This window comes from Penicillium samsonianum, assembly GCF_028829775.1.
Source record: "Penicillium samsonianum strain IBT 33392 chromosome Unknown utg000007l_segment0_segment0, whole genome shotgun sequence".
NCBI classification, from domain to species: domain Eukaryota; kingdom Fungi; phylum Ascomycota; class Eurotiomycetes; order Eurotiales; family Aspergillaceae; genus Penicillium; species Penicillium samsonianum.
The window spans coordinates 1,472,061-1,490,741 of NW_026643265.1; the positions used below are offsets into that span (position 1 = coordinate 1,472,061).

General features: G+C 51.5%; 6 protein-coding genes across 6 annotated transcripts; 1 reads left to right on the plus strand and 5 right to left on the minus strand.

The window, feature by feature from the left end:
* Nucleotides 1-191: 191 nt before the first annotated feature.
* N7471_011396 (uncharacterized protein) lies at nucleotides 192-3,827 on the minus strand (the record flags this gene model as incomplete). Its single annotated transcript, XM_057284115.1, has 1 exon — nucleotides 192-3,827. The coding sequence occupies one exon, from the start codon at nucleotides 3,825-3,827 to the stop codon at nucleotides 192-194; it is 3,636 nt and encodes a 1,211-aa protein (XP_057130381.1).
* A 3,832-nt stretch (nucleotides 3,828-7,659) lies between these two features.
* N7471_011397 (SH3 domain protein) lies at nucleotides 7,660-11,388 on the minus strand (the record flags this gene model as incomplete). The annotated part of the gene is made up of 3 exons (XM_057284116.1): nucleotides 7,660-9,470; nucleotides 9,529-9,621; nucleotides 9,675-11,388. 3 exons carry the CDS (start codon nucleotides 11,386-11,388, stop codon nucleotides 7,660-7,662), a joined length of 3,618 nt encoding a protein of 1,205 aa, XP_057130382.1.
* Nucleotides 11,389-12,309: 921 nt separating this feature from the next.
* Nucleotides 12,310-13,272, plus strand: N7471_011398 (Rtr1/RPAP2 family protein phosphatase; the record flags this gene model as incomplete). The annotated part of the gene is made up of 1 exon (XM_057284117.1): nucleotides 12,310-13,272. The coding sequence occupies one exon, from the start codon at nucleotides 12,310-12,312 to the stop codon at nucleotides 13,270-13,272; it is 963 nt and encodes a 320-aa protein (XP_057130383.1).
* Nucleotides 13,273-13,783: 511 nt separating this feature from the next.
* On the minus strand, nucleotides 13,784-14,331 carry N7471_011399 (40S ribosomal protein eS17; the record flags this gene model as incomplete). Its single annotated transcript, XM_057284118.1, has 3 exons — nucleotides 13,784-13,864; nucleotides 13,921-14,118; nucleotides 14,185-14,331. 3 exons carry the CDS (start codon nucleotides 14,329-14,331, stop codon nucleotides 13,784-13,786), a joined length of 426 nt encoding a protein of 141 aa, XP_057130384.1.
* Nucleotides 14,332-15,103: 772 nt separating this feature from the next.
* On the minus strand, nucleotides 15,104-16,177 carry N7471_011400 (mitochondrial 37S ribosomal protein bS1m; the record flags this gene model as incomplete). The annotated part of the gene is made up of 1 exon (XM_057284119.1): nucleotides 15,104-16,177. The coding sequence occupies one exon, from the start codon at nucleotides 16,175-16,177 to the stop codon at nucleotides 15,104-15,106; it is 1,074 nt and encodes a 357-aa protein (XP_057130385.1).
* A 194-nt stretch (nucleotides 16,178-16,371) lies between these two features.
* On the minus strand, nucleotides 16,372-17,740 carry N7471_011401 (SDR family oxidoreductase). Its single transcript, XM_057284120.1, has 5 exons — nucleotides 17,709-17,740; nucleotides 17,608-17,659; nucleotides 17,418-17,550; nucleotides 17,074-17,364; nucleotides 16,372-17,013 (listed from the first exon to the last, which is right to left on the minus strand). Exons 1-5 carry the CDS (start codon nucleotides 17,728-17,730, stop codon nucleotides 16,507-16,509), a joined length of 1,005 nt encoding a protein of 334 aa, XP_057130386.1. The 5' UTR covers nucleotides 17,731-17,740; the 3' UTR covers nucleotides 16,372-16,506.
* Nucleotides 17,741-18,681: the final 941 nt, after the last annotated feature.

The following is an 18,681-nucleotide window of genomic DNA, read 5'->3' on the forward strand; positions in this document are numbered from 1 at the left end:
ATGCACCGAGTGGTATCTAGTCGTCAACAGCAGAAATGATAATGGAGTCCAGAGAACAGAATAAAAGGCCCGGAAAAGGGGTGTGTAGGGAATGGTAGGTAGAGTAGATGTAGGTAAATGAGACAGGAAGGGAATAAGGAGAGCCTAAGCCGAGGCAAGGTGAATACATAAAGAGCGGGAAGGGTAGTTGTTTAGAACATGCCTCCATCGACGGGGATAGCGGGAGGCGGGTAATGAGGAACAGCCGGTGGAGTGCCAGTCATGGATCCCTGGCGCGCCCGCGCGTTCAGGTTACCGCTCTCGCTCGAAGTCTTGCGGAGACGGTTGCGGGAGCGCGGACGTTTCTCTTCATCTGGGAAGACACTGTGTTCGTCCCCAGCGCTCGGGGCGGGGGAAGAGACCCGTGAAGAGTCGTTCTTGTCGCTCTTAAAGGCACCCAGTATGGTTTGGGTGGCGGTTCCGCGGCGACGGCGGGGGTTCATAGGTGGCACTGGAGGTGCGCTGCTGGGTGAAGGAATTGCGGATCCGGGTGGGAGACCGACGAGAGGGACGTTGGATGTGGATGAGATAAAGGTAGGCTCGGAGATCTGTTTCTTGTTCACGGGGCGCTTCAGCAGGGAGCCGTGTCCCAAACCACGTTGGGGAATCTGCGAGTTGCTGGATGAAGAAGCCAGAGATGTAGACGAGTTTTCTGTTGGCATCTCGTTCAGCGGAGGGGTGGCATTGGCAGAGTAGGCCGGGGCGGCGGGTGGGGGCCGGGGCGAAGCACCCATGATCGAGGACGTGTTGGACTGCGAGAACTGGAATGGCCGTTCGTATTGGTAGCTCGGCGTACCGGATCGGCTGGTACTGCGGTTTCTGCCCGAAGCGGCAGATGGAGTGCGGTCGAAGTTCACAGAATCAGACATTTCTGTTGATGGGCGATTCGACGTAGGGTGCGAGACAGGCACGGGAGGCTCATAGCCCTCGGGAACAACGAATTTTTCATGTGCAATGATTGAACCCTCGTCCACAGTTTCAAGGTCATCCCGTTCGCGAAGTCTGGTTCGACTCTTGGACCGACCTGATGCATCCGAGCCTGCACGATCTCTCTGGTCTCGGAAAGGCGAGTGGCCGCGGCTGCGGCTGGACTCGCGCGAATCTTCGTAGCTGTTGTCGCGACTGAGAGATGGCATACGAGACCTGAGCGAACGCTCTGATCCAATATGGGGAGAGCTGGAGTTGGAGTGCCGGCCGAAGTTGAAAGAAGGCCGCCCCTCTTCACGCCACGAGTCATCTGCATCTGAAGAGAGAGCAGGTGTGGACGAATTGCCAGCGGCATAACCAAACAACTTCTTCTGATCCGGCTTTGCGCCAGCCTGTTTGCTGGACTTTTGCTTCAACATGGCAAATGCGTTACCAGCCCGGGACAAGTCTGGAGTTGACCGGCCTGGGGTGGGGCTGCTGGATCGGCTGTCGCTCTCGGCAACACTTCGCAGCTTCTCCTGCACCATTCTACGCCTCTCTGCCAGCTCGATGGCAAACTCCTCTCGCTCCCTTTGGGTCTCAGTGCTACCATGACGGCGATGATGAAGTTCTAATTCCTCCCTCCAGGACGAGCCATTCGACACAGAAGCTGTGTCGGGAATAGTTCCAGGTGCGGATGACTCTTCGCTGTTTCGAGAACCCGTACCCTCACCAGAATGTCCAGAAGGAGATTGCGAGCTCGAGGTTCCTGGGCGGGTTGTTGATGATGGCCGAATCTCTTCACGGGTTTGTGCTTTCATGGGAAGAGCAGACGACGGCTGAGGGATCGATTTCTGGGTCCCGGTCTTAGGGGAATGTTTATCATTCTGGTGCTGCGAGGAACTAGGTGAAGGAGGAAGGGAGATAGCAGATTTCTCACTCTCCTGGCGGAGGTGAGATCGAACCATTCCCCCCATTCCAGTAAAGCCTTGATCTGGTTGCAGGGTTGGCGAGTCAGGTCTCTTGGGTGTGTTATCGCTGATTCCAGGAGAAGAAGTTGTGAAGTCAAGGTCGTTCTCGTCGATAGGTCTAAGATCACCTAGATCGGAGTATCTCACTTCGGGGAGCGTTTCGAGGTGATCCTTGGTGGGAGTCGATGGCTTGTTAGATGCTACGCTGGATTGCTGAAGCGGCGGACCGTATTCGGTGGGTAGCGAAGTCGCAGATGAGAGTTCGTGCGAAGAGGGGTTCTCTCCTTCATCGCCAGACTCGCTGGCAGTTGAGTTGGAATAGAAAGTCCTCACTCCAGGTCTGAAGGGAGAAGCCTCCACGCTAGACGCACAAGACTGATCGATACCACGGTGCGCATCACTACTATAGTGAGACGAGGCGGACTCTGCTCGCGAACGATAGCTGGACTTCGATAGTCCCCGGGCGCGGCCCACGGGTTCTGCAGGTAGAGGTCGGCGCGGGGGTGAAGCACGGCGCGGAGGCGGGGTCTCTCGTCCTTGGTGCATTTGAAGTTGACGGCGAGAGAATGCCTGCTCGTCGAAACCAGTGGCGGGCCGGTTGAACAAGCCCATGGCGGTAGCCTTTCCATGATCTTCTGGGTGAATTGAGGCAGCCAACAGCGAGGGAACCTCGTCGTTCTCGCTTGTGGGCGGGCTCAGGGGAGGAGCCCCAAACGTTCCTACTGTGGGCGAGAGACGGTCTCTGAACGCGCCTTCTCCAGACATGCGCGGCTTTGGTGATGTTGCGGATGAAGGAGGGCTAGTCGGCTGTGTGGTAGAAGCCGGCTCGACAATTGCAAGCTTTTGCAGGCGGTCCCGCAGGTTGGTGGCGCTTCTGGAGTAGTTACGGTTCAAAGAGGGGAGATCAGGAGTGCCAGCACGCTGGCGGCTCAGACTCTCCAGGCGGTTCAAGGTCGAGCTCTGCTGGCTCTGAGCAGCCTGGGTCAATCCTTGTCCGTAGAGGCGACGGTTCCGGATTGAACCATTGCGCGGGGCAGACATGGGGGCAGGACCGGGTCGAGGGGCCTCGGGAAGAGTTTCGGGGAACGGATAACCAGTCACTGGAGATTGGGATGTGTTCAACGGTGACTCGTCGGCCGAGGTCGCTGCAGTTGATGTTGGAAGTGTTGACAGGGGCCCAGATGCGGTGGAGGAGTATGTGGCTCGGCTGTTAGATGAGGCAGTTGAGGCGGCATATCCAGATTCCCGGGCGGCCTCCGCCGTTCTCTCTTCCTTCTCCTTGAGGCGCAACCGTTGGAAAGCGGATAGGTTCATGTCGTGGTCATAAACCACCTTTCCCATTCCCCGGCGACTAGCCTCTGATGCATCGGGGGTTGTTGTCCCTGGCGATCTGACCGGGATCTTGTAAATTTTTTGGCGACCTCCGAACAGATTATTGCCCTCAGCGCGACGGGCTCTGCTCATCATACTACCCGCCTGGGATCGGTCATCGTCTGTCCCATACCCATCCCCACCGGAAGCGAAAGAAGCGGTGCGGTCAAGTGAAAAAGAGGGTCGGCTTCCGTCATTGGAGCCAACTTCGTCGATGTCTGCCAGCATGGCGGGGCTGTGACCAAACAAATTGAGTCGCGAAGCGCGCTTGGGAAATAAAACGCTATCGTCACTGGCCTTGCCTAGCATTGATAGTGGGTCGTCCTGTTCCTTCAGCATGCTAAATCGAGCGGACAACTTAGGCATTAGCAGACTGGTGCGGAAGTTGTCTGTCGGGGGTAATGCGGCTGATAGATCGAAATCTGGTTTGGGTTCCGGTGCCGCTTTCTTCTTCGACGGCTTCAAACTGAATCCTGGCGATGTCGCTTCTTGATCCTCCGCGGGCTCCTTCGCCTTCTTGTGTTTGCGGAATCGATTCATCATGGGTGGTAGGCTGAAGGCGCTCAGGGGCCGCCTCCTAATAGGAAAGGAATGAATGCGATTCGGTAATATTGAAGATTGGTTTGAACGAATGTCGATAAATCCAGCGAGTGTGTAGTAAGTAGTAGCTTAATGGTCGATTGATCAGTGTCTCGGTTTGGCTCAATGCCTTCAAAGTGACTCAATGGATATCCTTATCCAGAGAATGAAATGAGCGGCATGACCTTCAAGTGCAACGACGAGTGCAGATTGAGGTTAGGGAGAGAAATGTCTCCTGAAGAGAACAGGCGCAAGGAATGCCAAGTTCACGCCGTGTACCGTGAATGGTCGATACAAGACCAATCAAAGTATTTAGCGGGGATTGACAGATCACAGCATGAGAGAAATAGGAAGCAATATGCAGAGTTGGTCGAGAAGGAAATAGGTCGAAAAAGAGTGACTGGGGAAATTGACGCGAAGAATGCGATGAGAGGGGAGATTTGGAATGGATCCAGAACTGTAACTCCCCAGGGCTCTCTCTCTTAGCGGCATACCATATTACCAAGAGAAAAAAAAAAGTAAAAGGGATCTAGATGATCGTCCCAAATTGGTGTCCACCAGTCGATCAATATTACTGTTCAATGATGTTCTTGCTCTTATTCTGATTATGTTTTTTTTAATATATTATCTTCAGGGTTAAATTATCTTGTATGTACAAATGTACAATCTATGTTCTGTTTATTTACTGTTTCAGTCTCTTTTGTATACTGCGTCCAAGAGGCCCCAAGGGGCTTCCCGAGGATGCATCCATGGTCCGATGCAGGTATGGTATGGTACAGCTACTTAGGCCAACAGTTCAGACACCCCATATAGGGCAAGTAGCAATCTGGCAAAATTACTGTAATGTATTTCACCCCCTTGCGTAAAATATAAATAAAATGTTAAGGATCACATCCCCTCTCTTCCCTCTCTTCCCATCTCTTCTTCGCTTCCGGAATGTGGAACCTGGGGCTGAACGCCACTAACGACTGCGGGATAGGTCGATGTGGCCATTCCTTTCGAAACATGCAATTTGTTGATGATGTATGTACTCCGAATGTGCTGTGGTTTTTTTTTTCTATGACATCGGGGACTCCGTAATGAAGGCAAAGAAAAACACTTATTCGCTAAGGAGTCCCGGGGGCCTGGACACGGGAAACACCAAGATCGTCGCCCCATTACTTCATTCCACCGTTCGGGGCAGGGTTTTGATGTGGAAGGTGGTCACGGTGGTTCATCCGTCCAATCTCTTAGATCAGGTTCGAGAAGTACGGAGTACTAGGTTTAAGTCACACACACTATAACCCATTAAACTCCTTGCTTCGCAGGAAGCCGGCAGCAAGGGAAATTCATTGGTTGCAATCCTCGACTTAGGCTAATCAGACATGCGATACATACTCTGTACTACAATATGCAATAAAATTAGAAGATGTGTGGGAGATTCGTCGCGATCATAATCTACAACATGTCCATAGAGCATTATATTGAAACTATGGCTTGGTTTGAGAAAGGGACAATGGCGTGTACATCGTAGGACAACTCAGCCACAATCTAAGGTACTAAGTGTGATGCAATAATAACATAAGAATAGGCCAAGACCTGAAATTCATGAATGTTCCGACTCTGCAGGAGCTCTTGCAGCGTGCAGGACAATGGTGCCACTCGACTCTGCATCTGATGAGGCTATGTATGTTGGACTTCCGACTTCCTACTTCGTATTGGTTTGTGGATCCCGAGGTTTGCAGAGACAAGCTGAACCATGGTAGATGCCACGATAGAGTCCAGGTAATCTCCACTTTATTCAAGAACAATTTCTTGATAGAGGTCTGTTCATATTGAAAAAGAGTTTCTCCGATCTGTGTGGTGGAACCTATGAGATAATGGAGAACGACCAAACAGCCCCAAAGCCTAGAACGGTAAAAAAAAGGAGCAATCTTCTTTAGCGCGTCTTTAGGTGCGTTTTGACCGGTAGGCTTGACAGCCGTTTGGGAAGGCCCCGCCTACAAGCTTTTCAAACTTCCGAGGCTGACTAGAAAGAGTTAGACATCCATGGATTAATTATTCTTATTACCTAGGTAGCCCTAGAGAGTCCAAAAAAGAAACGGTAAGCCGGTTTTAGTTGGTGTAGTGCCCCTGACTAGTCCTAATACGGATAGTAATTTAACGCTTCGGTCTCTTTTTTTTTGGTTACACATTTGAAGACACACCTTTTAAATCCTTCCAAGTTTTAGGTGTGGACGATAAATACGAGATCTAGAATGTTTTGATTGGATTGATGTCACCAATATAAATCCATGTACAACATACGGAGCATCCAAAGACATCGATAACGTACCGGAACGCATCCGCCAACCGGGTCTCAACCAACGGAGCAATCCGCGGGGCCAATCCTCGTGGCCAATTTCGGTTTCATTTCTTTTTTAAAAAAAAATCAAAATCTCCGACATTGGACGTGTCAACTGGCCTCAAAATTCCTAAATATAAAGTGCCATACACTACCACCGGTAATATAATGTCACCTTGCATTGATGTATACTTCCAGAACGCATAGAAGCTAACGAAAATGAATCTGGTATCTGATATTCGCGATCAGCTCGGAATCCAGGAACCGATCGCGAATATCAATATCCGGAGTAATAGCCGGAGATCCAAGGGGCTTCCACTGATATGGTACATCAAACCGGTGGAAACTCAACAAAAAAAAGGAACGAACATTATAATTGGAGCCCCCTCCTCCCCCCTCCCTTGTCGGTCATGAGGGGTTGCCGAGATCGGGGGCAGCGGGCAGCCCCCGGTCTCTTGACAGTGTTCATGAAGCGCATGGAATTTACCAGGATAAGTCGAATGACCAAGGCGGATGCACTCATTGCCTACGGGATACTCCGTAGTGATTTTTGGTCTTAGATATCGGGGCCATGCACTCTGTATGCTCAACATCTTCGTATCCGCGGAGTAGGTCTGTGCCTGATTGTGGGTTTGAACCGAGTTTGAGGCGCTGTTTTACTCGGCTGAGGGCTATGGTGTACTCCGTACAGATTGGTAGGTGGAGTCGGCAGTTGGGTTTGGTGTCCGTTGAATTCGATCCGTTAATTAGAGAAAACTTTCTTAGCTCGCTAGAACTCTAGTATTAATTTATTTCAGACGGGGCGTTGGGTTCTAGAACACAAATGAGAGGAATTGGGCCTATTGGCTTAGCCCTAGAAACCCCCTCAATGTTATATCCTCGTGTAGGCCCTAATTACTCCGTAAAACCTTGACTACTATGTATTCGGTGGTCCGTACGAAGTACGGAGTGCAATTTTATCAATTGTAGTGAAGTTTCATTGGACCTGGCACCCTTAAGAGATATATCTTTGTCATGGTTGGCCTAGGAAGCCATATATGTACAATAGTTTCCAACATTGGAGAGTCATCTACAAATGATGCTACGACAACTGATAGATAGACCGAAAAGTCGAGAATAGTATCTCATAGTTTTCTCGGGATAGAACTATGCGACATGTACCATTGACAAAAATAAACGAAAAGCTGCACGCTCGCTCAAGTCTCCATCGAACAGGGACCACAATTTCCCATCTCACATTACCACACCAAGTCCAGATGATTCGCGAGAGGGGAGCAGGACAGGAAAACAGAAGAGAAAAGGGAGAAGAATATAGACGACAGGGGAGAAAGGAGGCTCCTTTTCATTCATACATGATCCCACCCAATCTAGAAGGGGCAAGCAAAAACACAAAAAAAAAGGGTCATCTGCTCATAGCGCAATAACTGCAACAAAAAGGTCGAACTATCAAACCAGGATCCTTTCGTCCAGTTACCTACTGGCTTCCCAGCCCACCCAGCTACGGGGCATCACTCGCCAGACCTTGCATTCACCACTACGGAGATCGTTGAGCTTGAAGCTCTCCATCTTGACCTTCTTGCTCTCACGGCCTTGCTCCCAGGCTCGGATCTTCTTCTTTGTGCCATCCCAATCGACCACGATGCCGACGTGGTCAGGCTTTCCAACATCGGCGCTGTACTTCTGGTGCATGGTACCGCGGTGGCCCTGGAATCGGGCATTGCGGAAGCTGACAATGTCGCCGGCGCGGATTTCGTCGTTCTGAGACACAGAGGCATTGGCCAGGTTTGAATAAACCGAGGCACCGTATCCGCGGGTCCCCACGGGAAGTAGCGCGTCAGAAAGAGGGTTGAGCAGGTACTGCACCAGTCCGAACGGAGTGCCGTCTCCAACAGTAGTGTTTTGGACAGAGTTGACGGCTTCCGAGATTCGGGTTCCAAGCTGAATATGAGCCTGCTCGAGCTGGTCCTGGCGAAGCGGGAGTGGCGGGGGTTCATGGCGCTGCTCGAAAGAAGCATCCGCGGGGTTCTTCGAATCGAATTGGACATTCAAGACTGTCTGAGAGTAATCAATGAACAGGATATACACATCCTTCGAGACTGTTGTTTTGCCACTGCGGTTTGTTGATGCAGTCTCCTCGACCTCGAAAAGTAGATCAGTGCGGTTCTGGAAAGCTGGAGGCGGGGTGTTGGGTTGAGTCCACCAGAGGGTATACGTGGCGAAATCAACATCGGTGGCGATGTAGCCTTGGTCAATAGATGGGCGAGAAACATCCATAGACCGACGAAGGTTAGGCTGATTTCTTAGAAGATCCATAGATGCGCGCTGGGTTCGGGCTGCGGACGGGGATGGCAAACCCGAAGCCTGGCTTTGGGGAGGCATAGGCGCCAGTGAAAGACGCTTCTCATTCAAGGCAGACGGTCTTTCCTTTACCGGGCTCTGCACTGGAGGTGCATCATACAGATCGTCATATTCATCGGCCGCTTGTTGTGGTGGAAAAGGAGGAGGAGCCTCTGGGCGACCGAGCGGGAGGGGCGGAGATGTGGGGAGACCATGCCGGGGAGCGGAGTAGTTGAAAGGGTCATACTCAACATCATCATCGCCGGTTGGCTCTCTGTTTGGCGGAGGTGGCGGCGGTCCCCTAGGTGTGTCGATAGAAGTACGGGCATTCCGGGGCGGCTGGCTTGGAGGTGGAGGCGGAACTGCCCTGGGAGCCGTGGGTGGAGGAGGTGGGGGATGCCGGGATTCCTGCGGGCTGCGCGGGGACTGAATGGACTGGTCGTCGGTGATAATACCCTCGTCAAAGCTAGAATCACGCTCGTGAGCTTTCAGAGCATCCTTGTGCTTCACACCCGATGCGATATCAGTGTCGTAGTCTCCATCATATTCAGTCACCTCTCCTTCGGCTTCTTCTCCAGCCTGTCGAGGAGCGGATAACGCACTCGTGCGACTATCAGCGGTAGATCGGCGACGAAGCTGATCGGGAGGCGGGGGAGGGGGAGCGCGGCCCTGCGACGATGGTGGCATGGGCGGATTGACTGGAAGAGGGGGTGGTAGCCGACTAGCTCTCTTTTCAGCTGAAGGGGTCGAAGCCGTAGAGGGCACGGGGTCATATGTTGAGGAACGGCGAGAGTCAATCTGATCAGGTATCGCAGGTGCAAACACAGCCGGTGGAGCAGCCGAGGTATTCAACGACAGACTAGATGTGTGCACCGACAATTCATCATCAGACTCTTCACCCTTGTCGGCAGTTGTGGGCCGTGGTGGAGGAGGAACTGGTCGGCCTGTATATCATTGTTAACGCACAAGTCAAGTAATTTGTTTCAGGATCTGGGTACTTACCTGCAGGAACTGGCGGAGGGGAAGCCGGAGGCTCACCTGGGACAGTCGGGACGGGTCTTGACTCTCGAGGAGGCGGAGGAGGTGCCGAACGATCTGCGACTATCAGAAATTGAAACCATGCATTAGGCTGCTGGAGAATATCTTACCTTGCGATGGGCGAGCCGGGACCGGACGGTCAATAGAGGCACGAGGCAGTGCACCTTCGTGAATGACCTCCTCGACATCTGGCACCTCGCGTGCGGAGTGTTGTTCCGTGATCGGAGTTGCCGAGGGTTCCTCCTCTCCCTTCTCCACTTCAGTAGAAGAAGGTGTCGGCTTGCTAGCCACGTTCATTCCAGGAAGGGGGATCATAGGAACTGGGGGCGCATTGGCAGGGGAAGTGGGCTCAGGCTCGAGCTCTCCAAGTCTCTTCTCTGACTCGCCGGGAGTCTTAGGCTTGCGAGCACTACCGGCGCCAGACATGCCTGGCATACCTCCGGCAGGCGGGCCGAAGAGACCCATCATACCCATTCCGCCGCTCATCTTGGCCATTCGCTCACGCAGTTCCATTCTACGCCTGGTTTCAGGATCCATTTCCTCCTCTTCCTCTGCATCGCCCTCGTCTTCAACATCTGCCTCGGCAGTTTGCTCGACTGCACGAGTCGACGGTTGACGCTGAGAGACTGGACGAGGCTGAGGCTGATCTTCTTCATCCTCCTTACTTGTGGATGTTTCGCCTGCATCCTCGGAGTCTGCAGCAGCGGAGTAGTCGGCGTCATTGGCATCACTCGCGATTTCTTGGGTGGGCGAGAACGGGGTAGGGGGCTGTGGAGGAGGGGCCGCAGCCCTCAATGTATCAACACTAGGATCCCGAGCAGTCGAGGATTCTTCAACAAAGGGAGACTCCTGTTCGTCGTCGAGGACTGCGGGAGCCACAGGTTCATCCATCGACTTCTTAGGAGGGCGGGAAGGTTTTTCTTTCTTCTGAGCTGCTTCTGCATGACGCTGAGCTTGCTCTAATTGCTGCTTCTGGAGCAAAGCAATTCGGTCCTTCAGACTAGTTGGCTTGGGCTGGTCCTCTGCTCCCTCTTCACCGCCTTCAATGGGAGCAGGCCGGCTTTCAGAAACTGGAGGCTCGCGGGCAATTTGTTCCTTCACATCGGGATCCTCCTCTCTTTTGTAGACCTTGGGTGCAGGTTCCCTTGGTGGAGGCTTGTAGGCGTCCCGGCTAGGAGGCGGCGCGACAAAAGGCTTCTTGATGAAGGATGGCTGGGAACCACCCGGTTTGAATGGCGTAACTGGTGCTGCTGCAGGTTTGTTGAAGGCAGCAATGCGATCCCTGAATGACGACCCCGAAGGCTTCTCCGCTACAGCTGGAGGCGCAGGTTTTGAGGATGCCTTGGCTGCGGGTTCAGTTGGGGCCACGGGAGGGGCGGGAGCGGGCGCCTTTGCCGGCTGCGGAGGCGAGGATGCAACTTCTGCTATAGGGGCGCTCGCACGTAAAGGAGGAGACTGTGGCTGAGGTGGCTGCGGGGATACAACCTCATAATCTTCCTCCGTGGGTTGCACCTCTGGCTCAGGCTCGGGCTCAGCCTGCTTACTTTCGACCACGGGGGACTCCACTGGCGCCGGCTCGGGCTCCTTTTTGGGTCTGGGTCGAGATGGCCTCGGAGGGGCCGGAGGCTCATATTTCTCAACGAAGTTTTTCGGGAATATGCCCTCCTGCTTGGCCCCCCGGGCGTCTGAGTATTCACCGTAATACCAATCGTCGTCCTCCAGGGCGGTAACGGTCAGGATTTGACCGATCGGGAAGTTGAGGTCGTCATCGTGGCCCGAAGCATACTCGAAGACCGAGCGGACCGTAAAGGGCGGACCTGACATCTGGCAAGTCGAAACCGATGTTCAAACTTTAAGACAATCGGTGTGGAGTGAGGAATGCTGAACGAGTCTGTGACGCAATGACGCTAGAATATCTGTACAGAGCGAATCGCCAGCTTCAGTGCCTTTAGCATGTAGCGATATTTAAAGCGAAACGAATCAATTCCTTTGTGGTACGAAGGCGTGTCAGCTCAGATGAAAAGGACGTCAAGTGGGTGCCTACGGGGAGATGAGGGGGGAGGGGGGAAACTGCGGAAGCACTTACGGCGTGGAGAACCGAACACCCTAGCCAGGGCCAGCAAAGATTCGATGCAAGATGAAAGAAAAAGAACACGGTCGGAAAGACAAAAAAGTAGTAGGGGAAGAGGATGTAGTGAGGTGGTCGTCACTTGGCGGGATGAGGGAAATGGGCTCCACTGGACGATCGGCGGCTAACACATCAACCAGGGAACACGCACATGGGGGGAAATGCCCGTGTTCGAATATCAAGGGATTTTATATTGATTTTATATATATGTAGCTGTTTAACTTCTTTTCAAGAGAGATATATTAGGTAGCTTGGTACATATGCAGCTAGGTAGCTGGACGGCTACAAGTCGTCCAACTTATACAGGTGAAGAGAAATATTCAACATATGTAGACTGTACCGAGTATATACAATACCTAGTAGTATACAATATGCACGAGCTATGTCCCATACGTAAAACATCCATAACATGTCTTATAAAAACACTGGATGCCCAAAGCCTACGTCAGCAGTGAAGTGTCCCTCCTCCCATTGGAGGTCAATCCGGGGGTTTGCCTCTTCCGCTTTTGAGCCGAATTCTGCTGTTTTTACTTTATTTTTTTTATTTCGTCTCACTTCACAACTCAACCCATTTTAAATTCAAATTACCTTTCAGGGGCCGCAATTCATTCTACATCATGGCACAGCAAGGGCCGAGCCACCCTCTCAAGACCTCTCTTCCCGAGACATATGCCGCCGTCAATGCCCAGCAACCCCCACCTTCATACCTATATCCTACACAAGAAGACCAAGACAAATACCTAGAAGGTAGGCCCGGTGCAACCCAACGGCACCTCGAAGTCGCTCTGGAACACGCGCAGCAGATTCAGACCCAAAAAGACGCCGAAGATGTCATTCTAAACCGCATCCTTGAGCTACTCGAGCTCCCCTCCTCCCCGACAGCAGACCCTGCCTCACCGTCCCAAGAGGATACCACAAAACTCAAATACTCGCTAGCCCCATTCCGCCCCAGCGACTACGACAATCTGATCCTGGAGCGAAACTTCGAAGACTTGTGCGGATACGCTCTATGTCCGCACAAGCATCGCAAGCAAGACACCGGCCCGCGAGGCGGGTTCCAATTTAAATACGGCCCCAAAGGAAGCGGCCCAGGAGGGCGCGGACGCAGTGTGGACATTGTTTCCCAGGACCGCGTCGAAAAGTGGTGCTCAGATGCATGCGCAGAGCGTGCGCTTTGGATCCGGGTGCAGCTATCCGAGAAACCTGTGTGGGAACGACGGGCGGCCGACACGCGGGGCACGACTATTCTACTGCTCGAGGAAGCTCGCGCCAAGCGTGTGAAGGCACCAGCGGCTACTAGCAGTGTCTCTTCCGTTGTGGATGATTTGCAGAGCATGGGACTTGGGAATCGCGATCGTTCCCGGGAGCTTGCGTTGGAACGCGGCGATACCAGCTTGATTCGTCCGGATGGACGTGTTCACGTCGATATCAGAGAGAATCAACGTGGTTCTCAGCCGGTTGCTGCCGCTCCACAGATGCGTCCGGAGTATGCAAATGGCGGTTCCATTGAAGGATACGTGCCCAGGGAGCGACGAGACGTGGATCAAGATGGAGACATAGATTTGCTCGATCAGATCTGATATAGCAAGGTTGCTATGGGGTTTCCAAGGGGCTTTTCGGCGTTCTACTTTTTAATACCCGATCAATTTTGACATTGACACATGAGTAATGAACAATCTACGCAGAGACCATATATATGGCTATAGTCTGGCCAGCAGGACTCATACGCACATAGAACATGTAGGTATGAATCCAGACATGACTCAGACCACCAAAGGTCTCGAGTCTCTTTAGACCGAGGTTACCCCCAGTCCAAGAACTCCTACGTAGTCCAACCGAGAGAGCTAACTCATGGGTAGACACGAAGGGGAAAAAAATTGGCAATCAAGCATCATCTCCTTTCGGAGAATCAGCGACACCTTTCTCAAAGAGAATCATGTTTATTCATTCCTCATCCAGGAATAGCCTTCCACACTAAGCTAAACCATGCTAGCCGAGCGAAAAGCCAGCCAGAACAGACATTTGGGTACCACCAAGGGTCGACCGAAGGCCAGGTATGAACTTTTTTTTTCGTTATTCCGGGCGCTGGATTTAGCGGGGACCGAAACGACGGGGGCGCTCGGCCTGCTGCTGCTGGCTGACGGCAACAACGTTGACCTTGAGGTTGTCGAACTGTAGAAATATATTAGATATATGCCAGGATATTGTAGTGTGCAGTGGAAACTTACGCCCATGGACTTGAGAAGGTCCTTGGTGTCGGCGTCAACGTCGAGCTGACCGGACTCGGTCTGGGAGACGTCGAGAGCGGAGACCTCAGGAACGTACTGATCCTTGCGCTCACGCTCCTCCTCCTGAAGCTTGAAGGAGATACCGCGGACGGGACCACGCTGGATGCGCTTCATCAAGTGGGTAGTGTAACCAGCGATCTAGAACAAATTCCCGAGTCAGAATTGGAGGTCTCGATTTGTTGGTGCCATTGTATAGAATCTCACCTTGTTGCGAAGACGCTTGGAGGCAATGATGGCGATCTCATCACAGATACGCTTGTTGGTCTCGAAGTCGAGGGTCAACTTGGGGTAGTAACGCTCGATGATGACCTTAGCGGAGCGCTTGACTGTCTTGGTACGGACGCGACCCATTTTGGCGGTTGTTGGCTGGCGGAATGAATGTTCGAAAGATCGAGAGTAGTCGTGCCGATTTGGATGAGTTTGAGAGTCGGCTTTCGCTTAGTCCTGTGCGGGTCCTTGCCCTAGGCCCTAATCGATAAATCACGTGATACGAAATTCCTTGTTGGATTATGTAATATTCTACGACATCACGCTTGCCTATTTTAGGAAGGTACCAAACACATCAAAAGTACATCCTCAAGTGTACGATTATCGAACTTATTTGTCTTGTTATTCTCCCTTCGGTGGAGAATGAGCCTTTGCAATGATCGCTGTGAAAATAACTTGATATTGATGCATCGATTTATATGACATAGTCAGAAGAGAAAAATGAAAGTAGCTTTACACAAGCACCAAATCTATCATACATGGTACAATTCCTTGCACATCCACCCACACTTCACTTTTCCCTATGACCTAGAGTTGAGGTTATTGAGAAGGCTGCGTGCAACGTCTTCTGTCCCCCTCGTGGGTTGCCTCCGGGGCCGGTTCTCCGCGGAATGCTGGAACCGAGGCTGGCCGAATGGCTGTCTGTCCAGTCTTGGGACCAACGGGGATGGGGCAGTGGCAACATCGGAGATGGTTAAGGTAGTCGGCTTGTGGTAGTCTTCGATTCCGTAAGGAGCCTTGGCGGTTGCACTTGCGCGATAAGATGAAAGGCCAATACGGCCATCGGAGTCAACCGAAGCCCGGATGGGAGTGACCCAGTATTTACCTCCGCCAGGGATGGATGCATCGAAGAAAGTCAGACCGGGGGTGTGCCTTGCTCCACAAAGGTCATGGCATTCAAATCTTCAACAGCAATACCACCGATACCTGCCAAGGCACGTGCCATGCGTCCCTTAAAGCGGCCCTTAGGGCGCAAGATGCGAGCCTCCACGGGGCGCTGGTGGGCTTGTGGGCCAAACTGGGCATGGTTGTGAATCAGAGCGTGTGATCGTGTGTAGGACAGACCGCCAGATGGGTGTGTCTTCGGGGGGCCTGAGACGGCGTATTCAAACGAGGACAGCTTGCTTCCAGGGGATTGATAGTACTTGCGCCCGATACGCTCGCTGGGAACGGCAGGGGAGGAAGCCAGGTCAAGCAGTTCAAAGACCACAGGACCGAGAGCGAATGGGTCATTACGCAGAGTTTTAATGTAGGTATTGAACTCCGCATCGGTGACAGTTGTGGGATGAGCCTCCAAGTCCTCTCCATTATCCTGCGCCAGTTTCCGAATCTCAGCAGACCGCTTAGCGACAAACTGTTCACGAAGCTTCTGCAGGATCTCAGGCTTATTGCGAGTCACTTGCTTCAAGTACGCTGCGAACTCTGCCTCCGTCTGCCCAGCAAGCCAAGGACCGCTGTGTCTGAACTGTTTAGCACCAGGTTCCTGGAGACCCTGGCTGGTCTCGGTGTTATCAAGGTGCGTTTCGAACGGACTTTGATGCCTTGGTACAACACTGGTAGCGTAATTGACTTTGGAGGGGAGAGACATAGGCATGTGGAGCTCCTGGAACTTCTCGAGGGTCACGGTGTGATCTGCGGCGGATTCGAAGTCGGTGACATGTTCATAGGTATCGAGAGCGTGCACCCTCACGACAGGTCTCGATGATTTCTCCGATGTCGACTTAGCCGGTAAAGGTCGTTTCAATCCCCAATCGCCTCGGGCTAGTGATGATTGCGGTGTAACGATGGAGGCTCGAATGGGGTAAGGCAGAGTTGCGGTGTCGGATTCTCTCGACATTTGGTCATTGCGGCCCTTGAGGGTTTTAGGGAGCGCGAACAAACGCGAATTTCGCAGCAAGTTCGCCGTTGGCGATAGCCTGGCGGAGGCCATCTTGTTCAATGGATTGGCTATGTGATCTTGGAGACGTAGCTGGCGCGAGAAAAGTTGGCCGGAGAACACGGGCCAAAGCGGTACGGTGCGCTACAACGACCCAACCCGCGGTTTTGTATCTATACGATGTACCTAAGACCCTTCGGCAATCTTTGCCACGTAAATTATCTTTATTATAATATGTAAGATGCGGGTGGCGCTTGATGAAATTTATTGCTTAAAATGACTCTGAAATATGTAGTTGTAAAAGAAGAATATTTGATGTGTTCTTCTACAATGTATCCATCAACTCAATCTAGATCTATAAAATGAACAAGGCAACTCCGAGTTTAGACACCAACAGCTAGAAGAGAATCGATGGTGTCTGACACTGTCTGCTTTAGTGGGCGATACTCTAGTCCAAGGATCTTTTGCGACTTATTGTTGTCAATCTCAAAAATGTTTTCTGGGAAGTCGTTGGGAGCATCTGCAGGGGGCAGCTTGGACTCTAACTCGGGGTGGGTCTCGCGAGCAATATCTGCAAGTTTCTTGTTCGAGAAGAAGCCAGCGGTGACAAAGAATCTCTCCCCTCCTGCTTCGGGAACTTCGATGGCTTTGACATGTGCAAGGGCGACATCACGCACATCCACCCACAGGAAATTGCCCGTTGGGGCTATTTTCTCCTTCATTTCACCCTGGATGAGGTTTCTCAGACGCTGGTTTGAGGTGTTAATAGTCTCAAGAGAGTTGAGATAATGAACGACCGGGCCAAAGACCAGTGGTGGATTGATGGTAGCAATATCGAAATTCGGCTTCTCCTTCTCGACGAAGGTCCAGGCTGCTTTCTCCGCAAAGGTCTGATATGGAACTGACTTAGCGCTTGCATTTACTCAGGCTGACCGTCAAATATCACCTACCTTGCTACCACGATAAACTTGTGAGTGGTCCATCGCCTCCTCCCATGTTATCGGATTCCATTCTTTCTCACTGTAGACCTTGGGGTGCTGCTTGCCGTTCACAATAGCAGCGAAAGATGACGTGATTACCACTCGCTTCACGGTAGGGGCGTATTCTTTGATTGCCTTTAGAATGCCGGTCGTTCCCTTGATGGCCGGGTCAAGGAAGTCTTTCACGGGGTCCTGAACGTTAAAATGGAAAGGAGATGCGGTATGAAGAACATAGTCAAAGGGAGGGCTTGATTTGACGGCCTGTTGTATTTCCGTTAGTTGTGTATTTGTTAGGAGAAGAATATTCTACTAACGTCGTCAAATGCACCATCCTTCGCTACATCCTTGACAACCACATAAGAGAGTTTCTCCTTCGACGCGTCGGGGTGAGCCTCAATAATCCGTTTGCCCTTCTCCTCTGATCGGACAGTAACAACTGTGTCAAAACTAGAGTAGATTGTCAACCGATAATATATATGTGATGTTTATGTGGCTAGATCATACCCATGCTGTAGCAGAATGTCGACAATATGGGCGGCGATGAAGCCACTGCCTCCTAAAGCAGATAATTAGATTAGGTTAGAGGGAACATAAAAACCACATACCAGTCAAGAGAACTTTAACCATTGTGAGAGATAATTTATGGAGTTATAGATGTATGAGTTGTTCAATTGGGATAGATAGGCAAAAGAGCGAGGAGGTTGGCTTTTATGGTTCCCCTCGATCCCGTCATCCCCCGCAGTGGCCTATTTCGGTCTGGAAAGCTTGACCAGCGATTACAAATGCAAGACCCCTCGGTGTTTAAAGGAGTTAATGTTGTTCAGATAAATCCGGACTTCCGGAGAAGAGGGCTCTGGCCTAGGGGCATTCAGCCTATCTCCTTACACTTTCATAGAGCCCGCCATGATTCAATCCCAACCTCCCTACCTAGGTACATATATAGGCAGTATGCTCTATGCTCGTACAATATCTATTTATCATTGGCCCAATTCAACCCAATGGGAGTAGCACCTAGGCTGCTTACATTCTCGGTTTTGACGGTGGAAGCATGCTCTACATAGTTCTTGGCAAGTAATGAAATGTTATACCTAAATGGACTATGCAAAAAGAAATACCAAGTGATTTCGGTTATAGTTCGATGCTTCAAACTTGCTTAGCGTTTCTGGATTCAAGTCCTGGGAAATAGTTAACTATATTAGATGCTGGCATCGATGCCCTGTATTGGATATCTTCATGCTAGCTTCCGTTACATTCTCTCGTATTTTACAGGCTGCATCTTCCACTGGACATCCTCAGCAATCCTCCCATATTGTATGCTAGCTACTACAGCTAGCTATACGGCTGTTCATGTTAACCCCATATCTACAAAGCTTTCTAGGATATGCTAGAAGCGTGATATTAAGTGAATTTATTCGCAAATACGAAGCACCAAAAAACTTGTCCTAGAGCGAGGGTGAATTCATCTTAGCAAAAAGACGGGACAAGGCCTTATCACACTTATAGATGCAATCAAACCTGTGTGCTTCAAGCCCCGTGGAAATCCCAATGATGCGAAACAAAAAAGTCGGCCGCTTATAC

Excerpts from the sequence above, each read along its gene's own strand:
- N7471_011401 (XM_057284120.1), bottom strand. The coding sequence starts at position 17,730 with ATGGTTAAAGTTCTCTTGACTG. Across the intron at positions 17,660-17,708 it reads GGTTAAAGTTCTCTTGACTG|GAGGCAGTGGCTTCATCGCC; the intron begins GTATGTGGTTTT and ends TATCTGCTTTAG. Across the intron at positions 17,014-17,073 it reads AAGTTTATCGTGGTAGCAAG|ACCTTTGCGGAGAAAGCAGC; the intron begins GTAGGTGATATT and ends GTTCCATATCAG.